General features: G+C 36.6%; 1 protein-coding gene across 3 annotated transcripts; it reads right to left on the bottom strand.

Moving 5' to 3' along the window:
• Positions 1 to 903: 903 nt before the first annotated feature.
• Positions 904 to 24728, bottom strand: LOC135084933 (uncharacterized). 3 transcript variants are annotated; one of them, XM_063979689.1, is made up of 6 exons: positions 24336 to 24728; positions 19865 to 19948; positions 4339 to 4508; positions 2780 to 2909; positions 2263 to 2368; positions 904 to 2091 (listed from the first exon to the last, which is right to left on the bottom strand). In XM_063979689.1, exons 1-6 carry the CDS (start codon positions 24616 to 24618, stop codon positions 2010 to 2012), a joined length of 855 nt encoding a protein of 284 aa, XP_063835759.1. In that variant the 5' UTR covers positions 24619 to 24728; the 3' UTR covers positions 904 to 2009. The 3 variants fall into 3 exon arrangements, with proteins under 3 accessions (XP_063835759.1, XP_063835760.1, XP_063835761.1); XM_063979690.1 differs by having other exon boundaries at positions 904 to 2046; XM_063979691.1 differs by lacking the exon at positions 19865 to 19948 and having other exon boundaries at positions 24336 to 24726.
• Between the last annotated feature and the right edge of the window lie 404 nt (positions 24729 to 25132).

The following is a 25132-nucleotide window of genomic DNA, read 5'->3' as shown; positions in this document are numbered from 1 at the left end:
GCATGGGCATGTCTCGCAAAATCGATAAAATTCCACGATAAAAGTTTATCCTACGCGTGTGGCCGACGCTTAATAGATAGAACCAGTCACGAACCTGCAATGAATTATAAAGTATTTTCCTCTCGACTCTGGGAAAACAGCTGGCGAAACAGCTTACCTAGAACTACTTGTTTCCTTTTGTAGAACAATTTTAACGGACACGGGTTCAAATTGTTTTGGGTCAATTACTTAGATGTGGACTTATGTAGATAGACTATCGCCTGTATTCACAAACATTACTATGAGGTCTCACAGTGCGCGTGGACGCACAGGGTGACACACGAACCAATCACAGAGCTCTATTCAACGCTGCGCGTTCGATTTGCTGCTTCACTTACAAGCATCGTTTGTGAATAAGTACGGGTGTTAGAATCTTGAAAGCAAATAATTGACTGACTAGCATTATCTATTCCCTATGTAAATGCCAAATATTTTTCTGAATTGAATAAAGATTTTTCATTTTCAATAGAGTGTAAAGATTCTAATTTTTGTATTATTTATTCGTATTACTTGGTAAAACATTTTTTCTTTCTTTCTTTCTTTCCTACCTCCACAGTCCACACTAAGCAGACCGTAAACAAACTGTAGCGGATACAATACCTACTTAAACAGCTTTAAGTAGTAATTTTAGTGCCTCGAGGGATGCGAGACTGATGCTCGTTTTCACCTTCAATCCTTAATTTTTAAGTGACCCCTATGGTAACAAATAACAGGAATTTTGTTTACATAGGGGACACTTAAAAATTAGGGATTGATGGTGAAAACGGGCTTTAATCAATCCAATTTTTTTTTTTTGTGGAACCTAATTTTCCTTTATAGCTTTGGTAAGAGGGCTTAAAATAAAAAATACATGTAATACACATATTGTAGGAAAGTATGTAGTCGCTAGTAATACTTTATTTATTACAGCCAAGCTTGCATTCAACAAATAAATATTAACATTGCCAACACTGCATTCAAAATATACTAAAATCTTAACACTACAGTGACGATGGTGCTATTGGTGAACTTTTTATTGCTTAATTAAATAAATTAATATTAATATAATTACTAAGTAGGTTAAAATATAAAAAGCCTTTCAAGTAGTCGATTAACGAGAAAGCTAACCATTATAACAATATGTACACAATAAATAAAACAGTATCATTTATATGACATCTTAATCATTAAATAAGTTATAGTCCCATTTTAAATAATTACAAAAAGCGTGGTTAACATTTTCATTATCCGACTGAAATGTAGGAAATACGTAATTACATACTTAAATAAGATAATTCTAAATACATACAGCTTTAAATAGGTAAGTTAATAATTTATTAGAAGATTTACACTGGACGGAAAATAAAACAATAAATTGTAAGAAAGAACTGAACCGAAGTAAGGAACAAATGAATAGTCAATACTAAAGTGAAATTCGTTGCAGATTCAACTAAAACAATCTTTAACAAGCATTAATTCTTGTAGATACGAGTACCTATTTAAGTCATAGTCCATAGTCCCTTAGTACACGGTGTTACTTTGCATCCTTGTCATATTCACAGAGATAAAAGTAGCAAACAATACCTATTAAGTATTTTAGATGAACAAGAGATTCCCATATAAAAAGCACACTAAGTTTTTAGTAAATTTGATTTTGCAGTACAAATTGGAATAAACCAATTTTGTCTCGCACGTTCAACAGGCGCGATGAGGGTTTTCGCGAATGAAAAATCCGCCAGATGGCAATACGTAGACGCGAGGTCCAAATGCTGCATGATTGGTTATTTTTGACATGACATTGACAGATAATATGTCAAAATCCACCAATCACGCAGCAGTCAGACCCCACATCCACGTCCCGCCATCTAGCGGATCTTTCATTCGCGAAAACCGTCATTGGAAATATGGCAAGAACGCAAAGTAGCACCGATATATTCTGTGGTCCCATAGTCGCTAGTCGGTCCATCGAGTTGAGGATTGTGACCTCTTCCTTACTCAACTCCATAATGAGCCTTCTCCATCTGCTGCCTGTTGTTTCGCGTAGAAATAGGATTGTTAGAGTCTTGAGTAGTTCTGTCCGTGTAATTTTATGATTAAGTATTGAATTCCAATCCCAAATAGTCAATAAGTTAAGTCTTTAGAAGTTAAACCTTATAAGGAAATGTGAAAAATTTTCCTCTACGTGTTAAAGTTATGTAAAATAAATAATCTTAAAATTAAAGTTTTTATTCAACCTTAACGTACTTTCCGTAAGGCGTGCTGAGTGTTTGAGGACCGTAAGGTTCTAGAACAATGTTGTAGGGGTTCTTGGCGCCGTTTGGATCAACAACTTCATTTCTGCTCCACGTTTCTGTAACAAAGAAAAGTATATTTAAAACAATTTTCAAGACCGACACCTTCACAAGTTGAGCAGTGACATCTGGTGACAACAATCCAAAACTGATTAGTGTCACTCATAACCGATAGATGGCAGCACGGTAGCAAGTAACGACATCTATTACCAAAAAAATAAACTAAGTAGTCAATGGTATGAGTTAGTACTGCTACTAGCCGATAGATGGCGGAATAATAACGCAGTTTTGGAGTTTAGTGACATCTGTATTTAATAATTAGAACTACGTTGTTAAAAAGCATGCTTTCTCACAAATTTTACTGCCGCTACCAACCGCTAGATGGCAGTGTTAGCCCATAAGCCAATAATTTTTAATTTTTTCTCTTGTAAAATGAGATAGTAATTATTATTATATTTTATGAATCTTACGAGCATGTTCCTCATGACCCGTAGGGTGCGGCCCATACTGGCCGTTGTGGATGTGCAGATGTATTTCTTTCTGATGTGGCTGCCACCCTTGTCCTTGGTGATGACCTTTGCTGGCGAATAGAGCTCCAGCCTGGAATGAAAAAGACAAATTAGATAGATAAAAGTTAATTATTGTACACCACTAAAAACAAGATAGAAAGAAAGACCTATACCAAAGAGACGGCACAATTTAGACGGTCTTAAAGCTATGGTAGGTATTTCCAAAAATCTACAATACAAATTATTTTCAACCCTTAATTTCTTCATCTGTAGTAATGCAAATTATATTTCTAAAAATGTTCTCTAAATACCTAGATATTACAACTTTCTTCGATGTGGTCATCAAAACCACACCTTATTTTTGTCCTTCTCTTACCTATGGCGATAATACTACATCCTTTTTCCTCATAGAACCTTAGAAAGTTACTTTCTCTATGTAACGTAACATAAAGTGCTAATCTGTGTTATCGTCAGTTAGCAGTTCTCGTAACATAGATTAGTACCTAAATGACGTGAACAGTGTTACACAGCTTGTGTTACTTAAGATAAGAGTGTAACGACTTTTTTTTCTTCAGGAAATGCATGAAATTGCATACCCACTGGCCCCTCCCTGCCAGATGGGCAGGGCCTACTCACTAAAACCTGACGGTGTCCTCCCGAAGTCTTTGGGACGGAGCTGCGAGTTATTGTCCGAGCTAGACGGCCTAGACATTCTTTCGCGGCTCCGCCCCAGACTGTGGCTCGCTCTGTTTGAGCAAGCGACGACTGGCAAGAGTGTAACGCCTACGTAAGATGCAGTTGTGACGATAATTTCTGATTTGATATCGGCTCTGTGTCTAAACCCAAAAAGAAGGGTTAAAAGAAATTCAGAAGGGCTAAGATGCGCGCCGTGATATAATTTATCGACGTCAAAATGAATGGGTAAAATCGATAAAATGGCGTGATAACCGCTTATCGCGGCGCACATCCTACGACTACTTATCATTTCAGATGAGCTTTATGCTTAGATAAAGGTTTCTCCCAAAGATTTCCACAACTGGTCCTGTGCTGTCTGCATCCAGGTGCTTCACGCAACCTTACATCGTCTGTCCATCGAGTGGTAGACCGTCATTGTTTTGATCGATTTTATAAAAAAGTTTGACGGCAGTTTTACAGTTGTTTTCCAGCAGTTGGAGGTAAGAGAGTCAGTGTCTCTTTGGTTAAGGATTCCAGGTGAAGCTCGACGCTTCCACCTTCAACCTGATCATTACTTTTCATCAATCGAGATGCGGGGCAAGAGCTTGCTCGTTATGGATAAAAAACCTAAGTATGTAGTAGGTAGGTAGTAGTACCACAGTGAAGTAACTACTTAGTTCATTCGTTTCAGCCAAATGACGTCCACTGCTGGACAAAGGCCTCCCCCAAGGTTTTCCATAATGAACGGTCCTGCGCTGCCCGCATCCAGTACTACTTAGTACTTACCTTATACCTACTTATTATTTATTTAATAGACTAAACGGGATTCAAAGTTGTTTCATTACCTTAGCAGCGCCAGCTACGAGCAGCAGCTTGAGTATCACCAGGGTAACGAAGAGCGTCTTGACACCCACCAGCGTGGCGATGACCGCCCAAGTGGAGGCGGCTCCGATCTGGAAGATGATCGGCAGCAGGCCAGCCATCATCTTCTTGAAGGGACGGCCGAAGGTTCTTCCTGGAAGACATAGTTTGAAAATTCATAAAAGCCTTAGGGATTTTCTGAAAAGAGGCTTTTAAAAAGCGCTTTTTTGTCTGGTCTTTCAAATATACACATTTAGACTTCCTTGGAAGACGTGATGACAAATTAGAATTACTGGCTGAAGGCTTGGTAGCTACTTGTTCAAAGCTAAGTCTCAAAACCTTAAATAGGTAGGTACTTTGGGCCCCGTTTCTGAATAAAGATTTCCTGCCTGGGCGTGCTCAAGCTGAAGCACGCTCAAGCCAAAAATCTCAACTCAGAAACTGATCCTAGTGCTTAAAGACTATAGATAAATCGTGTCCAACAGTGGCGGATTTACAAATTTGCCGCTAGTAGGCCATTCAATTTTTGCCGCCCCTACCTACTGACTTTTGAAATTCAATACGTTAGTTTAATCCCGTTATTAGTATGATTGTGAACTTAACCTTCGGAAGGCAACAGGGGTGACTGGTCACCCCACCAGTTCAAAAAAGTCTTCATACTTTTAGTTGCTGATGTTGTGTCTTTCTGTCGTTTGGTCTATTCTCTAATTGGAGGGAGAGCTATCAGTCGCATGTGTGAACATATCGCGTTAGGTAAATGTTTTTGATATTCTGACACTGCTGGGGTGACTCATCACCCCTGTTGCCCTTTACGTATATTTTATTTTTTCGTGTTGCTAAAGTAAACGGTTGGTTTTGGAGTAAAAATGGCTTTGTTTTGGGATGGTAAAATCGAAAAATACTTTCATGGATTTGCTGATGTCAATTTCTATGATAAACGCTCTGATCAGATGATAATAAGATTTCCAAAATTGAAGACAATATCTCAGTTCAGTCGGAGGAGGAAGACTTTATTCCCAATAGCGAAAATTGTTACGACGATGACGTCCTACTAGCACAATTGAATCAAAATGTGCTACTACGTAAGAACGGACATGTTTGGTCTTCTTGGTTCTATTACCTAGGAGTCAAACACCACGACGAAATATAATAACTCTTGCGAGAGATGCGAGTATTATAGAGCAATTACACATGACATTCTAAATATGAACTAGGGACCTCCAGAGGGTGCACCTTCAGCAAAGTTACAGAAGCAGGCAAGGTGAGTGCTCTGTATCAAAGAAAACTGGACAAAAAAGTTATGACATCTCGTATAAAATGTCAACTACCCTCATGCCCTGAACATCGCAAAGATATTTGCTTTAACTGTGCTTAATGTTTAAAATTAATTTATCAAAAATACATAAACTGTTAAATGAAAGCATTTTTAGTTTTATAATGAAACAAAGTAATAGATCATATCATTAATAAGTTTGATTTTTCATTACAAGGCTATTTTATTTAAAATTGTATTTGTGGGGTGACTGGTCACCCCTGTTGCCTTTTACGTATACAAAAAAGTGTTGCCTGCGTTTTACGTAGACAAAAAAGGTTAATGATATTTCTGTCAGTTACTAGATTATTATTGCAACCCGCTATGTAATAAAGAGTTTAATGTTGACCTAAAAACAGCAGTATGTACTAATCCTAAGGTGGGCAAAGGCATGACTTAAAAATACCTACACTATATGAACACAGACAAAATAATGTGTGGTCAGTAAACATTGTTTTTGGTAAATATTTTTTATTGGACTAAACAGTTTAAAAACAATACAAACAATTTCTATTAAAATATAACATGTTAACAATTCAGTTAATGGTGACAGACAATGAGATCAAATAAGTTAATATACATTATTTTCTTGCAAGATTTTAAATTTGCAAAATCATTAATTATATCGACGTATGAAATCTTTTTCATAAGTTCTGACTCTATGCACAAAAGAGATAAAGCATTAATAGGCCAGAAACCGTCAGGAAGACCACTTTTCGATAGGGTAAGTCCTTTACGCGGTATAACCGGAAAACCGAAAAAGCGCCCCTTTCGGGGGCCCCCACCACTTAAGCACAACTCCGTCGAAGTCGAAAACCTAGGAGAGTCTTTATGGGCAACTAATGAAGCCATTAAAGCAGCAAAATCTTTAGTAGGAATTATTTCCGATTTAATTCATTTTTGTGTTTAATTCTACTGGCCTATAAGCTTTTCTTGACTTAAAGTAGATCGTAGATAGTTTTTAACCCGTTTTAAGCAAGAAAAGCTTCTCACCTGAATGTGCACAGAGCCATGCGAAGTGCTATATCCAGTATAATTAGCTAAGAACTACTTAAAGGCAAACAGAAAGACCAAGGCTTGGTAATACAGGGTGGCCCAGAAGAAAATAAACTTGAAAATTCAAGGAAACGAAAACTGTACCTACATTTTTATAGAACTTTAACTATTGCAATTTAAAGAAAATTTAATGCAATTTATTTTTAAATTTACCTTTATTAAATTACATCGCCCAGGAGATTTCCTTGACGCTTACAACATTCGATCAACATACATCAAAATCTTGGAATGCGTTCGTCAGAATTACTTTGAAACCTATTTTCAGTTTTTTGCCGAATGCTCAGCTTCAGTTGCTGCATGGTTGTTGGATTATAAAAGTATACTCTATTTTTAATGTAACACCACAAAAAATAATTTTCTGGAGTGAGATCAGGGCTTCCTGGTGACCAGGAGATGTCACAACTGCCTGAAATTATTTTTTTGTGGGAACATGTCTCTTACCATCTAAGTAAATGCTCTCAGTTAAAGTTTGACACGTAGCCCCATCTTGATGAAACGAAGTGCTCCGGTCATAACCTTGCAAATCTTGCAGCTTTGAAATCAAAAAGCTTTTCAGCCTACCAGTATAGCGCTCTCAAAAATTAATCATCCTTTCAATGCAACAAACCAATTAAGCAGTGGTGAAAATATCTCACTGCCTCTAAGAAGCGCTAATCTCATTCCAGCAGACTTCTTTTTGAGAGGTTACCTTATGAGCAGAGTATACTCTAATAATCCAAAAACTCTATAGCATTCATCCATCCTGAATCCATTTTGAGGTAACTCTAAGGGCTCCTGCACACGACGCTGCCACCGCGCCGCCGCCGCGCCGTCGCCGCGCCGCACTATGGAGCGAAATTGCGATTTATGGACATAGCGATTTTTTTTACAATTTCTATTTGAAAAAAATACCTATCGATAGGTTACGTTGTTCTGATGAATAAATGCTGCACAAGTTTTTCTCTAAAACCAATAGTTTGACTGGAAAAAAATATTTTCCATTTTCGTTGTATGGAATGAAACATAAAGTGGTCGATTTCGACTAAGCCTTGACAGATCTTGCTTTGAAACTACTTGAGCCTTGTTCTATGGCTTGTTGACTGTAATCCTACGCTATCAGCGCGCATCCAAAGTTGCCCGTTCACAAGTTATGAGGTTCTGAAAAATTAAAAAAAAGTAAGTAAAAGTGACTTTTTTTTGTAATATCTTTAAAGATTTAACAAAAATATAAAGATTTTATACGTTAATAATGTAAATTAACCTTAAATTACTGCTAAAAACACATTTTAATAAACTTAAAAGGAATTAAATCACCGATTTTTTTTTCACAATTTCTGTTTAAAAAAAAACCTGTCGATAGGGTATGTTATTCTGATGAATAAATATTACGAACGTTTTTCTCTAAAACCAATAGTTTGGCTGGAAAAAAATATTTTCCATTTTCGTTGTATGGAATGAAACATAGTGGTCGATTTCGACTAAGCCTTGACAGATTTTGCTTTGAAACTACTTGAGCCTTGTTCTATGGCTTGTTGACTGTAATCCTAGACTAACAGCGCGCGCACAAAGTTGCCCGTTCAGAAGTTATGAGGTTCCGAAAAATGAAAAGTAAAGTAAGTAAAATTGACTTTTCTTTAGATAAGACGACAAGAGAAAGGTTAATTACATTACTAAAGTATATAATTTTCATGTTTTAGTTGAATCTTTAAAGATTTATACCCAAAAAAAGATACTTTTACTTACTTTAATTTTCATTTTTTGGAACCTCATAACTTCTGAACGGGCAACTTTGGGCGCGCGCTGTTAGTGCAGGATTATAGTCAACAAGCCATAGAACAAGGCTCAAGTAGTTTCAAAGCAAAATCTGTTAAGGCTTAGTCGAAATCGACCACTTTATGTTTCATTCCATACAACGAAAATGGAAAATATTTTTTTCCAGCCAAACTATTGGTTTTAGAGAAAAACGTTCGTAATATTTATTCATCAGAATAACATACCCTATCGATATGTTTTTTTTTAAACAGAAATTGTGAAAAAAAAATCGCTGATTTAATTCCTTTTAAGTTTATTAAAATGTGTTTTTAGCCGTAATTTAAGGTTAATTTACATTATTAACGTATAAAATCTTTATATTTTTGTTAAATCTTTAAAGACATTCCAAAAAAAAGTCACTTTTACTTACTTTTTTTTAATTTTTCAGTATCTCATAACTTGTGAACGGGCAACTTTGGATGCGCGCTGATAGCGTAGGATTACAGTCAACAAGCCATAGAACAAGGCTCAAGTAGTTTCAAAGCAAGATCTGTCAAGGCTTAGTCGAAATCGACCACTTTATGTTTCATTCCATACAACGAAAATGGAAAATATTTTTTTCCAGTTAAACTATTGGTTTTAGAGAAAAACTTGTGCAGCATTTATTCATCAGAATAACGTAACCTATCGATAGGTATTTTTTTCAAATAGAAATTGTGAAAAAAATCGCTATGTCCATAAATCGCAATTTCGCTCCATAGTGCGCCGCTACACTGTTCATACGCACCAAGTAAAACCGCCGCCGCGCCGCCACCGCGCCAACAAAGCATAATTTCGTCGTGTGCATCAGCGCTTACGAATGTTTTCCAAAATGTTGATGTATGTTGACCGAATGTTGTAAACCTCAAGGGAATCACATGTACGATAAAATTTATAAAAGATAGTAAATTTTAAAATAAATCGCACTAAATTTCCTTTAAATTGCAATAGCTTAAGTTCTACAAAAATGTACAGTTTTCGTTTCCTTGAATTTTCAAAAGTGTATTTTCTTCTGGGCTACCCTGTAAAACAATATACACGAAGTTGTGGAGGAGAGATGGTGCTCGTGCTAGGCTCCGAAGATCCTGTGTTACTTAAGAGTTTTTATTTTTTATTTTTATTGATACGCTATTAGAATGTTTTAAAATTCACGATCACATAAGTACCGTATAATTATTTTTTTTTCCTGTAAAAAAAATTTGCTAAATTTGCCGCCCCTCTAAATCTGCCGCCCTAGGCACTGGCCTACTTGGCCTATTGGTAAATCCGCCACTGGTGTCCAAAGGGTGTTCAGTGTCAGTGATAGGTTTTCCAGTGAGCAACTCGTCTAGTTTGTTACTAAAACAGAAGTAGAGCGTTGTCTAGAGTCAAACGGATATAAGTAAGAATAAGTAAAAGAAGATTATAAGCAATCGTGAAGTTGAATCGATCGAATAATCATTACAAATGCTAGGTATGATGACTATTAGGTAGGTACAAATTCAATAGTCTTGATTTTTTTGCAAAACTTGTTAATTTCATTCAAGCGTACGTTAAATCGTTTTATTGTCATGTTTGCATGTAAAACCACAATCATCACACCGTCGTAAGTGGTGACTCGGCAACATTCTTCGCGTCTATCCATAAAATTGTAACAGCTTGTGGTTTCTTTTCTGATGGTTTCCGTAATTTAGACGTGTGATGCAACCACGTCCGGTTGTCATTTTGTTGAGTAACATAACAGGCACATTTAACTAGAGATATTTTTTAAGTTTAGATGGTTATATGTTATTTTAAAGACCATTATTCTTGTTTAACTGGCAAAATATGGCTTTATTAACTTAATGATTTCTTGACTTTCCGTTTCATGAAAAGTTTTAAAGTACAAAATTCAATGCTCGAGGAAGTTCAATAAGTAGTGTACCTACCTGCTCAATATTTTATTCTTCCTTTGGTTCCTACTTTTACTTCATTGTTTGCGAAGGCACGTTGTTTAATAAATTCCACCAACCTTTCGCTTCCAAAACTCCAAACACTTGTAAAGTAGGCCTACTTAGGTATTCTGTATCTGAAATCTAATTGAGGAAGCCAGATTTTTCGACTAGGTTTGTACCTACTTACTTTATCAATGTTAGCACAAAATGTCAGTTATTTAGGCAGACCTATGACCGTTCGATCTGACTGGACTAACCGGTCCCGGTGCATTTGGGACGACGAACGGTTAACCGCGTGTTATACCTAATACATAATTCTGAGTATATTCTCTGATATTGGTATTTTGCTAAATCTGCCGAGTTGCACCATCTTACTTTTACTTTAACAAACGTCAAAAATATGTCAAATTCCATACAAAAAACACCGGTGATTGTTAAATTACGGTTAAAGTGAGCTGGTGCAACTCAGCTAAAGTCGATAGCAATAAATTTTGTCGCCAGAATCCAGTTTTTGGATCCAGTTAAAATAACCGACATGTGGTTAAAATAAAAACAAAATCTGTTTTTTGAAGATGGCTAGCTTGACATTTAGTATAGACTTTACATTTTGTTAATACATATCTAACTAATCTATCATAAACTAATCTATCATTAGTAAAGTCGTGTCCTTCATGCCAAAACAACTGCACGCAGCGCAGGAAGATTTGATGAATGCTATTGACAACGCCACTCTTGTATTCTAGTTTTGGGCTGACACTGTGTAGGTTTGTTGTCGACAAGAAGAAGTAAAGTTTTACCACTGGCACTGGTTCAGTTAACTACGTATCAAAAAACTGGGTCTTTTTGTCACACACTGTTACGTCGGGGATATTAACTCTATGTTATCACGTTAGTGAAATTCGTGTATTACTTCACGGCAATGAACTTTTACTTGACCACGTGTTGCGTGACGCCTCACTTTCGCGCGCGCACGCGTGACAGGTGAGATCCAATTATATGCCTAGATAACATTTGGAAAATATGTATTATCTAGGTACATATAAATAATTCAATTAACTAAATAGCTGTAGAAAGTGTTATTTAGACTGTGTCAAGAAAAAAATGCCAAAGTCTTGTTTATATTTTAGACTAGCGGCTGCCCGCGACTTCGTACGCGTGGACCCCGTTTTGCCCCTTAGGGGTTGAATTTTGCAAAATCCCGTCTTAGTGAGCACCTACGTTCTAAAAAGAACCCCCATGCAAAATTTTAAACTCCTAGCACTTGTAGTTTCTGAGATTCCGTGATGAGCGAGTCAGTCAGTGACCATGCACCGCACCGTATGAGGCCAGCATTAAAAAGCCCTCGGCGGGATTCGAAGCGGCAACCGCTGTTAGAGTTTGTAGTCCATATTAACCACCACGCCAATCGGCTGTTAAGTTTTTTAACTTATCATCATCACCAAGTCATACCTAGTCTCCACTGCAGGAGCACGACCCTCTCTAATTGACCAGAGACAAATGGAGGATTTGTCCTACACTCCCCACGCTGGCCAGACGGGTTGGGGAGGCCTGATGTTCGCATATTTGTCCCTTAGTCGCCTCTTACGACCACGGAGCGTTTATACCTCATAAGTGCAATAAACTTCGTAAAAAGTACTTATAGTGTGAAGTGAACTGACTTTTAAGTTAGTAAAGTTAACAGCTCATAATTATTTTTTGCTACAAAATAACATCTAACACAACTCCACAAGACGCTTAGTGCTTAGTTTGATCTACTGTCCTGTACTATCCGTGCTTTAAGTTTGCCGCTGGCAACGTCACTCGAAGGGAAGCCTCTATAACTTTAACAAACTATATTTAAAATATTTTTTATTTATTATCATTGATAAAAATTGTGTATTTGCGTAAAATAAGACACATTATTGCGTTTAATCACTAACTAATTGCGTTTAATCGCGGTTGGGGGAGGGGACGCGCATTCCACGGACCGACAAACTTAGCGCGAACTGGTAGTACAAATGATTGATTATTTACACAATAAGTCACGCGAGCGTTTTTATGGCAACACAATGGAAGTGTCAACGACTCTACAGTTACGTACACTCGAGTGCAATGAATTGGGTTCAAATAAAAACAGTTTAAAGACGGTTTTTTGGTTCGTTATTATGAAAAGAGGTTATCCAGTGTCGGAGTAATAGTTGGAGTTTGAGAGGTCGCGGATTCGATCACCGCATGATTACATACTTGTGTTTATTAACACTCATATCTGTTTGTATTGGTCTGTTATATTTTAATTACAAAAAGAGTAATTCAATTTGACCTATCGAGGAATCGAACCCAGGACCTCCAGCCCATATCAAGACTTCAAGGAGATGCCAATTAGGTACATTTTTCTAATTTCGGTTTGGCCTAAAGGTTTACTGAGAGTGAATACCACCAATATAGTATCAAGCCTTTTATCTTTTGTAGGTACATTTTTATATTAGCAATCAAATTTTTGGTTAAATAAATAGCTACAGAATAGGTACCGAATGACAATCAACAATATTGTTTGACCGGTATGTTTGAACATTTAAGGCCTGCTTTAACCTTAAAAACATCCTGCGTAAACATCACTTCACCTTGTATATTGCCTTCAATGCTTCTTCTGTAAATAAACGATTTGTTGCGCAACAATTTACCCAAATAACCTGTTTATTATTCATCATCATCAGGTCATTTAGTCTCCACTGCAGGAGCACGACTCTCTCTAATTTACAAGCAAATGGAGGATTTGGCCTGCACTCCCCACGCTGGCCAGACGGGTTGGGGAGGCCTAATGTTCATAATTGTCCCTTGTCGCCTCTCACCATAGGCCTCATAAAGAAGCTCAAAGTTGCACAGCGTGCTATGGAAAGGGCTATGCTCGGTGTTTCTTTACGAGATCAAATCAGAAATGAGGAGATACGTAAACGAACTAAAGTCAATGACAGCCCGACGGATTAGCAAGCTGAAGTGGCAATGGGTACGCAGAACTGACGGCCGATGGGGCAGCAAGGTTCTGGAGTGGAGTGGTTCACCCATAAGGTGGGTGGACCGACGACCTGATAAAGGTAGCAGGAAGGCGCTGGATGCAGGCCACTACCAACCGTGCGATGTGGAAGTCATTGGGGAAGGCATATGTTCAGCAGTGGACGTCCTATGGCTGAAATGATGAGAGTCTTACGACATCCATGGGAAGTATGGGGTCATATTCTATTCTGTCATAACTACACAGTTAATGAATGCACCTACTTATTTAAGATGCGCGTACGCAAATATTAGAAAGGTAAAAGATAATTTGACACCACGAAACAAATGACAAAATTGACGAATTCGAAATTTTGCGATTTTCGAAAGCATAGCTTGTCAGTTTGGCACATGACAGATTGTTTTGCAAAAGGAAAGAAAAACCAAAAATACTTATTTATGGTAGTTATTTGCATATAGTGTTTACCACCCATTTTGTTTGTCAGAAAAATTATGCAGCGACCATAATTTTAAATATTCTTAGAAATAAGCACTGACAGAATGACGCTAAAACTTTCATTTGAGAAAAACCCCGCGCGTACTTTGATTGACCGCAACCAAAATCTCTACTTATAGGAAAACCTCGAAGTTATTAGGATATTTTATGATTATTATTTAAAACGGAATTCACATCAGTTTCATGATGAAATTCTTAGTTTCTATTTGATAGACTGGATTGTTGTTTAAAGAACTTTTCTATACGGAAGGCTTTTTGCCTATGAAAGAAAATTGGAATGTTATTGATTAATCAAATCAAATCATTTTTATTTGCGAACATGGGTAAGTGTTACAGCTTTTTTTTGTATCTCCATCTTCATCATCATCTCCATAAGCGTCAATATGATGCACAAAACAGATAAGTAAAGAATTCAAATTCAAATTGTTTATTTATGCAAAAAAGCTCCTAAAAAGCACTCTCACACGTCCCAGAACTAACCCTACCACTGCTTCGAGACAATAAATGCAATACATGGGCCAGTGCTGAGAAGAAGCAGCGCAAGAAACTCAGTCATTATTTGTAATGAGGTCTCTCTCTACTGTTCGTTTTTCAAATTTTTTGACAGTCATTACACTACCGTTATGTGCATGTACATGTACACACACAAGTAAAGCTCACTCGCCTTCGTGAGTTGCAAGAACTATACTTAAAATACTATAACATATTATTTACTATCTCTTATTGAACACCGTCTGTTAGCTTTTTAATTGAGTAGTTTCTTGACACCGCTGCATTTCCCGTTGATTGCCTTTGTTTTACCACACAATGGGTAGTTTCTTCCATGCAGCATGGGCGGGACAATGGTTTGTGGGTCATGACATAAGATAGGAGAATATGTAATATGTTTTTGTAATAACTGATGTTTAAGCTTGGGCCGTTCTATTATTATTCTGTGCTTTGGGCCTCATGCGAAATCCGCACTTTTTCCTTGTATTTTGCGTATTTAAAAAAAAAATAAACACTGAAACTTATAAAGTAGTTTGCTTTACCCATCCTTATTATTTTCTGCTTGATCAAAAAGTTAACTTTTAAGAAAACGCCATTGTGGTATTAAGTTCTAAATAAGGCGCAGTGTTTATAGTGCCGCAATGCAAAATGTTCAAGGGTACATTAATTTATATCCCACATTTTAGCGCATATCTTTTCTTAAAGGTTACATAAACCTTTTTTAACTCCTGTCATCCGCTTTGCATATTACACTGGAGGGAAGTCGAACCTTAACTTCGAACTCCTCCTATGTTCTTCTGATTAATTTCGTTGCAGGTCCAATGACAGTTTAACTTTCCCCCGGGACAACTGGAACAACCTTCACTGGTTGGGTTTCATTGGATGCCAAACTGTAGATCCTGGCTATACAGGAGTTGCAATGGTGTGAAAGAGAGATTGGTCTCTTAAAAAGCATAAAAATCGAATTTGAAACCGTGGTTTTTAGAAGGAAAACTTTCTAATCACTTCACCATCTGTCATGAATGACATTTACTTAGAACAATCTTCTTCACCCCATACATTACCCCAATTTGTGCGCACGCGTCGATTTCTCGAAGAAACCGACCAATAAACATACTTCGCGTAATAGTGTTTGCACATCGACCTTGATGCGTCCGTTGCATACTATATCTATACTAGCCCGCGACTTCGTTCGAAAATAGTTTGAATAATATTTCCCGAAGGTAACAAGAAGGATGGATGGATGGATGCAGGCCGCCACCGACCGGCCATTGTGGAATCATTAGGGGAGGCCTATGTTCAGTAGTGGACGTCCTATGCTTGAAATGATGATGATATTAATATTTCCCGTTTTTCCAACATTTTTCTTGACTGCTTCCTCTATTGGCCACCCATGTTAATAGCCTAAAGTCTTGCTCGATAAAAGGGCTATCCAACACAAACATTTTTTTTTCGGACCAGTAGTTCCTGAGTTTAGCGCGTTCAAGAAAACAAACAAACTCTTCAGCTTTATAATATTAGTATACAGTGTGAGTCACGTTAAAGTGTACATATGAAAATAGATGAAAAAAGACCTATTTTTATCGACAAAAAAGTGGTCAAAAATTTTTTAAGATTTTAAAAAAAAAAATTATAGATTTTTTTTTCTTTCAAGTACTTATTGTAAAGAAAAGTAATAACTTTTAAACTAAGAGGTATATCCTGATAAAATAAAAACAGTAATAATGCTAAATAACAGACGATACTAAAAAAATACATAAAATACTCAGAAAATGCCAACAAATAATAAAAAATGACACTTTTTGAAAAAAATCTGCTTAAAAATTCGTGTTTTTTTGGTTATTTGATAAATTTCTCCAAAAAATGCCCCTATAAAAGGTGGTTTTTATTACTTTGAATTATTCTCTATCGTATTACCTTTGTAAAACCAAAAATCGCATGTCTCTATCCCTATCACAACATTTGCTATGATCGTTTGAACTAAGCCTCTCCGGGCGCGCCATTCAACGCTTCGCTAACAACGAAACTGAAAATGGATCTAGATTTGTAATTTTGATAAAGACAAGTTAGATTTCAAGTAAAAACAAAAGATTTCGAAGTAAAATAAGCATTTTAGTTAATATTAAAATTGTCCCTACCTGTAGAGGAGAATAATGTTGTGGTAGGCCTTTGTTCAAACTATCATAGCAAATGTTGTGATAGGGATAGAGACATGCAATTTTTGGTTTTACAAAGGTATTACGATAGAGTATAATACAAAACAATAAAAACTACCTGTAATAGGGACATTTTTTGAAGAAATTTATCAAATAACCAAAAAAACACGAATTTTTAAGCAAATTTTTTTCAAATAGTATAATTTAGTTTATTATTTGTTGGCTTTTTTGTGTATTTTATGTATTTTTTTAGTATTGCCTGTTATTTAGCATTATTACTGTTTTTATTTTATCAGGATATACCGCTTAGTTTAAAAGTTATTACGTTTTCTTTACAATACGTAATTGGAAGAAAAAAAATTCTATAAAAAATTAAAAAAAAATCTCAAAAATTTTTTGACCTCTTTTTTGTCGATAAAAATAGGTCTAGTTTCATCTATTTTCATATGTACACTTTAACGTGACTCACACTGTATAGATGTAGGCACAGTACATCAAGCTAAACTATTAGCATCTTAAATACAGTTGGAATAAGCGCTGTTTTGGAATAAAAATGTAAAGCCTTGTACTAGACTACAATATAAATGTTGTTACAACCGGGAAATACTGAATCTATACTAAAGATATAAATGGGAAAGTAACTGTTGAAATGTTTTCATGCTTGATCAGGTGTACCAACTTTGATTAACTTTGGTATAAAGATGGGGGAGGGGGGGAGCCAGAAGGACAAAAGCAAAATTTTGAGTTAGAGAATGTGGGAGCCTGGGTGCCTGGTTGCCTGGGTGCCGAACTAAAACTTGTCAAAATGGTGGATTTTCGACTTGTAGCAATGGTGGTTATTTCTCATGTTTAGATTAAAACAAATATTAGTAACTTTTGTCATTAACTTTATTCAAATTTAAATGTAAGTTTCGAAAAAAAAATGTATTGCTTAATGTATTAGCTTTAATATAATAGCGTTAGCTAGAGCTTATCGTAGGCTTGTTTACATAAAACATTTGACTGAGAGAGAATGCCATAATTACGGCATTAATTTTGCCTTTAGTACTTCTGTGCAATCATTCAAATAAATAAACCTGCAATCAATAACTCATTTTTAATCAATTGACAGACCAGTACGAGTAGAAATCTTCTGCTTTATATTTATAAATGGTAGAATTCTGATCGAATACACTATATTACAACAAACGAACATTCCTACTTAGAAAGCGCGTCAATTATTTTGAAATGCATTTACATTTTCTGTCCATTAATAAAAACATGGACTTCATTTACAATTTTCGCAAAAATAATAGATTTTCACCGGCGATAGACAAGTTGCTTTTTTGTCAACCAATTACAATTAAAAAGTTACGATTAATTGACTTTAATGGTAATAAATACGTCGGTAACATTAAAAATTTTGTATAATACTTTACTATAATTTTTTAATTGTGTATAATACTGTATCTCATGTTGATAGCCCAATAAAATAAATAAATAAATAAATAAAAGATAATTTTGAATTACCATTTTGATAAAGTTATTAATTTATTAGCAATACTAAAGCAGAATTTAATCGCTGAAACGCTGCTCTAGTAGTCGAAATTTTAATTATTTATTATTTTTTTATAAAAAATCAACTGAAAAGAGATACCTACTACTGAAAGTACTAAAAATGTTTAAAAAACAATATGCGAACATCAGGCCTCCAATGCGCGTACCGGAAAACGCAGCGTGTGACGTCCACCCACAAGGTGGACCGACGACATCATAAAGGTAGTAAGAAGGCGCTGGACGCAGGCCATGAAGATAATTGGAGGTCTTGTTCAGCAGTGGACGTGCTATGGCTGAAATGATGATAATGATGAGTTCTCCTCAAACAGTCTGGCTAGCATGGGAAGAGTGGGCCAAATCCTCCATTTGCCTCTGGTAAATTAGAGAGACCGACGACATCATAAAGGTAGCAGGAAGGCGCTGGACGCAGGCCGCTACCATCCGGGCAACATGGAAAGCATTGGGAGAAGCCTATGTTCAGCAGTGGACGTCCTAGGCTGAGATGATGATGATGATGATGATGATGATGAAATTAGAGAGGGTCGTGCTCCTGCAGTGGAGGCTAAATTACCTGATGCTGAAGTATAAAAATACAACATTTAATTTAATACTTAGTCTAAGGCTGAGTTGCACCACCGAACTTTGACCGTAACTATAACGATAACCGGTATTTTTTGGATGGAGTTTGACAGATTTTTTAAGTTTGTTAAAGTCAAAGTATGATGGTGTAACTCAGCCTAGTCTAGTATTTTCTAAACCTCAGATAAGTAGGTATAATCTCTTGGTCAACGCGCTCTACATTATTTATAATGATGCGCACGCATCGAATTTCCAAATGTTTGCTTTCACAAATGCATTTATGTATAAAGCAGTTTAAAATTAATTTCTTTTGAAAAAACCTAAATTATTTCACGAAAGTTAAAGTGACATTTATTAGTTAATGTTTATTAAATGAATTATACAAAATGTTTTAACAAGAAACATGATTTATACTTACCTATTATTTGACTTTTCTTTAAGTTTATTTGCGATTTAAAAACTAACTTTTCTAGATTTCACACGCTTGAATGTCGGTCTATTCCACTTTGATCACCTGGATTTGATCACCCAGGTGAACAAAACGAACTCTAAACGACACTTTGGTGTCTTTTGATCACCCATGGATAAGTCTTTTACACATGCATGTCCCGCAAAAACCGGGATAAAAACTATCCTGTTTCAAACCATCTAAAACGGTCAGTGGTTTTTAAGCGTGACAGACAGACATAATTACTTTCGCATTTTTAAAGAGCAGTTTTTTTTAATTGAATGAGTTGGCTAATAATACCCGAAAATGACATTGAAATGCTTCCGCTTCCGCCAATTCTACTGTTTCTTTGTGCAATAAAGTTTAAATAGGGAAAAAGTGATATCTCACAGTAAGTACGAGTAGGAACAGTCAGCGCCAAATAGTACGTGACACCTGAAGTGGCCCAAAAGTTGACAATACAACCTTATATCAAATAACAAAGACGTTTTGCGAACTTTTTGGCTACTTTGGGTTCGTTTGTTTCAGCCAAACGACGTCCACTGCTGGATAAAGGCCTCCCCCAAGGATTTCCACAATGCACGGTCCTGCGCTGCCCGCATCCAGGCTCTTCCCGCGACCTTAACCAGATCGTCGGTCCACTTTGGTCACGAACTATTTGACGCTGACTGCAGATACATAGGGCTTGTGTTTTTGACTAAAGATGGAAAGACGATGGTGGTAGGTTACATAATAAGTAACTATCTATCTACAAACCATATACTTACGTCTAATACCTCTAGCTATAGCACACTCTCCTTGGTTTGAACTATCACATAAATTAGGCCCCATAGGAGGTAGAGCTGATGATACTAAAAAAGAAAATACGTCAATTAATATGGAATTCCTAGCTTTTTTGGTATATTTTATTGAAAGACCGACATTGTTCGCAATAGAAACATTAGTGACTCTTTTTTTTTTCAGAAAAAGATTATTGTAATTTGTTATTTCACAAATTACTAATACTCCCGTTAGCCCCTCGTACTAAGCTAAATATGCTTGTGTCACCACGAGTGAGCTCACCACAATAGTCGAGTGGCAGCGGGGACCGAACCCGCGTTCCCCGGATCACGAGTCGACCAGTCCGACCCCTTCACCGTTCGGCTATCGTGGTTTGTTTGTATGTTTACTTATGTATTTGTTCATTCATTCTTTCTATTATCGCTATAAAAAGAAGCTAAACTATAAAACTTTTCATTTGTTTTCAGGAACCTTAGTAAAAAACCAAGTAATAATTTGAATTTGAATTTGTAATGTCATAACCGGTTTCCAAACCGGTTTCAGGAAAAACGTCAAAACGTCAAACAGCTGAATTTAATAATTTGCAAAATTTAACTGCCTCTAAAACTTGAACAATAGCTTGAACTCGCGACCTTTCGTCTGCCGAGTTCGACCTCACTTAGCATTAATAGCATAGGTAGGTACGTGCAAATATTTTTGACAAACTCGCCTCTTAGGTCAGGTGTGTGTCACAATTAGTTTTTAGGGTTCCTTAGTCAACAAGAACTTAAAAGCGAGATAGTTCAGTCTGTCTAACTCAAAAACTTTTAGTGCTCGTTTATTGAAAGCTACAATTTGGCATATGCATTGAAGTAATGGCATATGTAGTTAATTATTAATAATGCGAAGATAGAAGTAGAAAATCTTTGGTGTTTATTCTTATGTCTACTCTAAAAGGCTACAATGCCTTTTCAAAGATATTTTTTTAACCAAAAATTTATTACACCATTAAAAATGTTCTTGATGATGATGATGAACCGTTTTAAAATTTCCATCAGGTGAGATAGCGCCAACTTCCTCGTTGTAGATCATCATCATTTCAGCCATAAGACGTCCACTGCTGAACATAAGCTTCTCCCAATGATTTGAATAATGACCGGTTGGTAGCGGCCTGCATCCAGCGCCTCGTTGTGAATTAAAAAAAATGTATCGTCGTCGTCGTCGTCGTCGTCGTTTCAGCCGAAAGACGTCCACTGCTGGACAAAGGCCTCCCCCAAGGATTTCCACAAAGACCGGTCCTGCGCCGCTTGCATCCAGGTACCTACTTCCCGCGACCTTCACCAGATCCAAAAAAAAATTATATCACTACGGAACTCTACTGCGCGTTGGTATATTCTTCGTTGGTTACTTCGCCGCTTGTTGACTATTAATTTATACAAATAGATGATGTTAACTGGCCATAAAATAACTTAAGGACGGAGGACTTGGCCATGTACTAACTTGGTTATTAATTAACAGCGTAAATGGAAAAAATAATTTGACAGTAGCTAAAGTTTGACCTTCACTGGTTGGGTTTTTATTGGCGGTCAAGCTGTAAGATCCTGGCTACACAGGAGTTGCAGTGGTGGGAACGAGAGATGGGAATAGTCCCCGAAAATAGCTCAAGTTATTCTGTTAATAAACATGATCAATTTTGATGAATAATTATTACAATTCGCAAATTATTAAGGGCTGATTTGTCAATAATCGAAACTTTTATCTGAAGAATAAAATTGGCCTATTGACAGTTTCTGTATTTGAATTTGGGAAAGTTCAAGCTCTACATTAGATTCTCACAATTGATCTAAGAATGCTTAAGTTTTTTTTATTACCAACCTAAAATGTGGTGAGAAATGTGTTTACTATATTAATCACCTGCAATCTTTTACTTTTGTTTTAATTTTGCGACAATTTTCAGCGAGGCGTTAGGCAGGGAGATGTTATATCTCCGAAACTGTTTACCGCTGCATTGGAGGACGCTTTCAAGCTCCTGGAATGGAAAGGATTCGGCATAAACATTAATGGCGAGTACATCACTCACCTTCGGTTTGCCGACGATATTGTGGTCATGGCAGAATCGTTGGAAGATCTTGGCACAATGCTCGAAGACCTTAATCGAGTTTCCCAACAGGTAGGCCTGAGGATGAACATGGACAAAACGAAGCTTATGTCGAATATCCATGTTGCGCCCTACCCAGTTTCAGTTGGGAGCTCAATTCTCGAGATTGTCGACAAGTATGTCTACCTCGGACAAACGATCCAGCTAGGTAGGTCCAATTTCGAGAAGGAGGTCAATCGTCGAATCCAACTCGGCTGGGCAGCGTTCGGGAAACTACGTAACATCTTTTCGTCCAAAATACCCCAATGCCTGAAGACGAAAGTCTACAATCAATGTGTGTTACCAGTGATAACTTATGGCTCGGAAACGTGGCCTCTCACTATAGGCCTTATACAGAAGCTCAAAGTTGCACAGCGTGCTATGGAGAGGGCTATGCTTGGTGTTTCTTTGCGAGATCGAATCAGAAATGAGGAAATCCGTAAACGAACTAAAGTCGCTGACATAGCCCGACGGATTAGCAAGCTGAAGTGGCAATGGGCAGGGCACATAGTGCGCAGAACTGACGGCCGATGGGGCAGCAAGGTTCTGGAATGGAGGCCGCGTACCGGAAGGCGCAGCGTGGGACGTCCACCTACAAGGTGGACCGACGACATCGTAAAGGTAGCAGGGAAGCGCTGGATGCAGGCCGCTACCAATCGATCAATGTGGAAAGCATTAGGGGAGGCCTATGTTCAGCAGTGGACGTCCTATGGCTGACATGATGATGATGATGATGATGAATCTTTTACTTTTGTTTTAATTTTGCGACAATTTTACGATCTTTAAAGTAGGAAATGGGGAAACCCCGTCTTCTTAGTTTGAGTTTTGTTAATCCAAATAATAGGCTTTACAAAATCAGAAGGTTTTCTATTTGATTCGACTCGCAAGTAGATTTGGCCAAAATGTCATAAGTACCAAACTTTTTTGTCTCCTAAAAATAGGTACCTACAGATTTTTAACAAGATTTTTGAACTACGATTGATGTTATTGTCACATTAGAATTTTAAGTAAGGTATTTCATATGAGTAATAGCTAGAAAGAGAGGATTTGTCTGATTAGGTATAAACATTCCATGTCAAGGCCACACCTAGGCTAAGGTACTGAAAAGATGAAAGATAATAAAAACATTCTACAAAGAATCAATATAATTGCTCATGTTTGCGACATTCTTTTACATACTGAAAACTACTTTCTGATACAGGCTGATTTCTGATTCACGCGTATGGATCTTTGGGCAAAAGGTAATTTTCCAAAACAAAGAAGAAATATGTATGAACTACAGAACAGTCAATGTCAAGACCAAAAGACCTTGAATGAATATTTCGATGAACGAGAATGACTCGCTACATAACAATCAGAGAAAGTCCACCGCAACCGGTTTGTGGATTCAGGCCAAATAAATATTATAAAAAACGAACGAATAGGACAGATTCTTTAATTGTGCTAAATTTTATTGCGAATTAATTAATTGTTAGGTAACCTAATTCTTTATTTTTTGCCATCTTAAGTATAAAACTCACAAAAAAAGTTCTTAAAACCCTTTTACTTTTAGCAATTACTAACACTTTTAAAAAGCACTTTTACACGTCCCAGTATTAACCCTACCACTGCTTCGGGACAATAAATGGGCCAGTGCTGAGAAGAAGCAGCGCAAGAAACTCAGTCACTATGGTTAGCCTCTTTTTTAAGGGTTTTTACAAAGTAAGCTCATTACCTAGGTACTTTTTTGTTGAGTGTAAAGTGCTATTCATAACAAGAATTAGAATTAGATTCATTGATAGAGCAAGAAAAATGTTTTTTTTTTTTTTTTTTTTTTCAAAAATATGAAGGTAATTTTTTACAAAATTTTCGAGGAGTTACGCGAAAAGTTTTTACTCTTATTTATGAACGGAAAAATCTGAAAAAATCTTGGGCACTTTAGTAACTTTGGGTAAACTTCATTTTCTATGGAATATTATAGATTTTGAAAAATTTTACGACAACGTCTTGAGTTTCGGGTCAGCTTGAATAACTGACTATATCCACAATCAGTGTCATCACATACAGACCTACAGAACAAAACAAAGAATGTACTGGTATTATTGTAAAGTGTGTGTTAAGTAACTCATAAACTCTACCTAATGCTTCCTTACAATTGTTACATAACTTTATTATAATTATGTACTTACATAAAAGATAATAAAAATACACAGGTGCATACTTATTAACAAGGTTATGATAGATACCTATGTATTTTTATTATTTATGTTAGTAGATTTCATGCATTAAAATCTTTTACTACACATAACTCGCTACAATATTTTTCTTTTCACGAATTATTTCAGTGTTGAAATTGAACTCACCTACAGCCGTGTCCTCGATGCTTTTAGTTTCATCCAGTTTCTCTTCAATCACCTCACTTTGGTTGAAATTGTAACTTTCAGTTAAACCTACATTTTTGGTTGCATTTAAAGTTAAACTATCACTTATATCTACCCCCACGTTTACCCTTGCCCCAAAAGTGGGGCACAAATTGATAAATAAAAACAAATAAACGAAAGTTAATTTCGAGTCCATCTTGACGAATAACGCTAGCAAAATATGGAAGCACGGTATAAACCACTTGATTATTTCTTTTATGTCCATTATTTGACGTTCATACTTTTTAATCGCGATATTTTGAACACGTTAGAATCTGTGCACAGAGTACGTCATCTCTCCGCGGCGTTCGCCACATAACTGGACTTCGAATCGACGCCCGCGCATTTCTTCTTTCACTCTCTGACTTTGACAGCTACACACGGTATTGGACGTACACGGAAGCTTGACTTTCGCTTTTTGGGGTCCCGTATCCGAAGGGGAAAAACGGAACCCTATTATTAGGGCTGACAATAGTGACTTATTCCCGTTTTCAACATCAATCCCTAATTTTTAAGTGACCTCTTTAAAAAATCCTGTTAAGTGTTACCATAGGGGTCATTTAAAAATTAAGGATTGATAGTGAAAACTGGCATGAGTTTTTTGCGCTACTTCTTCTCAGCATTAACCTATTTATTGTTTCGGAGCAGCGGTAGGGTTAATAATACTGGGACGTGTAAAAGTGCTTTTTAAAAGCCTATTTGCAAAAATGAGTTTTTTAGTGCTCCGTACCCAAAGAATA

This window comes from Ostrinia nubilalis, chromosome 27 (genome assembly GCF_963855985.1).
Source record: "Ostrinia nubilalis chromosome 27, ilOstNubi1.1, whole genome shotgun sequence".
Lineage (NCBI taxonomy): Eukaryota > Metazoa > Arthropoda > Insecta > Lepidoptera > Crambidae > Ostrinia > Ostrinia nubilalis.
Note: the sequence above shows the minus strand (reverse complement) of the source record. Positions and strands in the feature narration are given on the sequence as shown.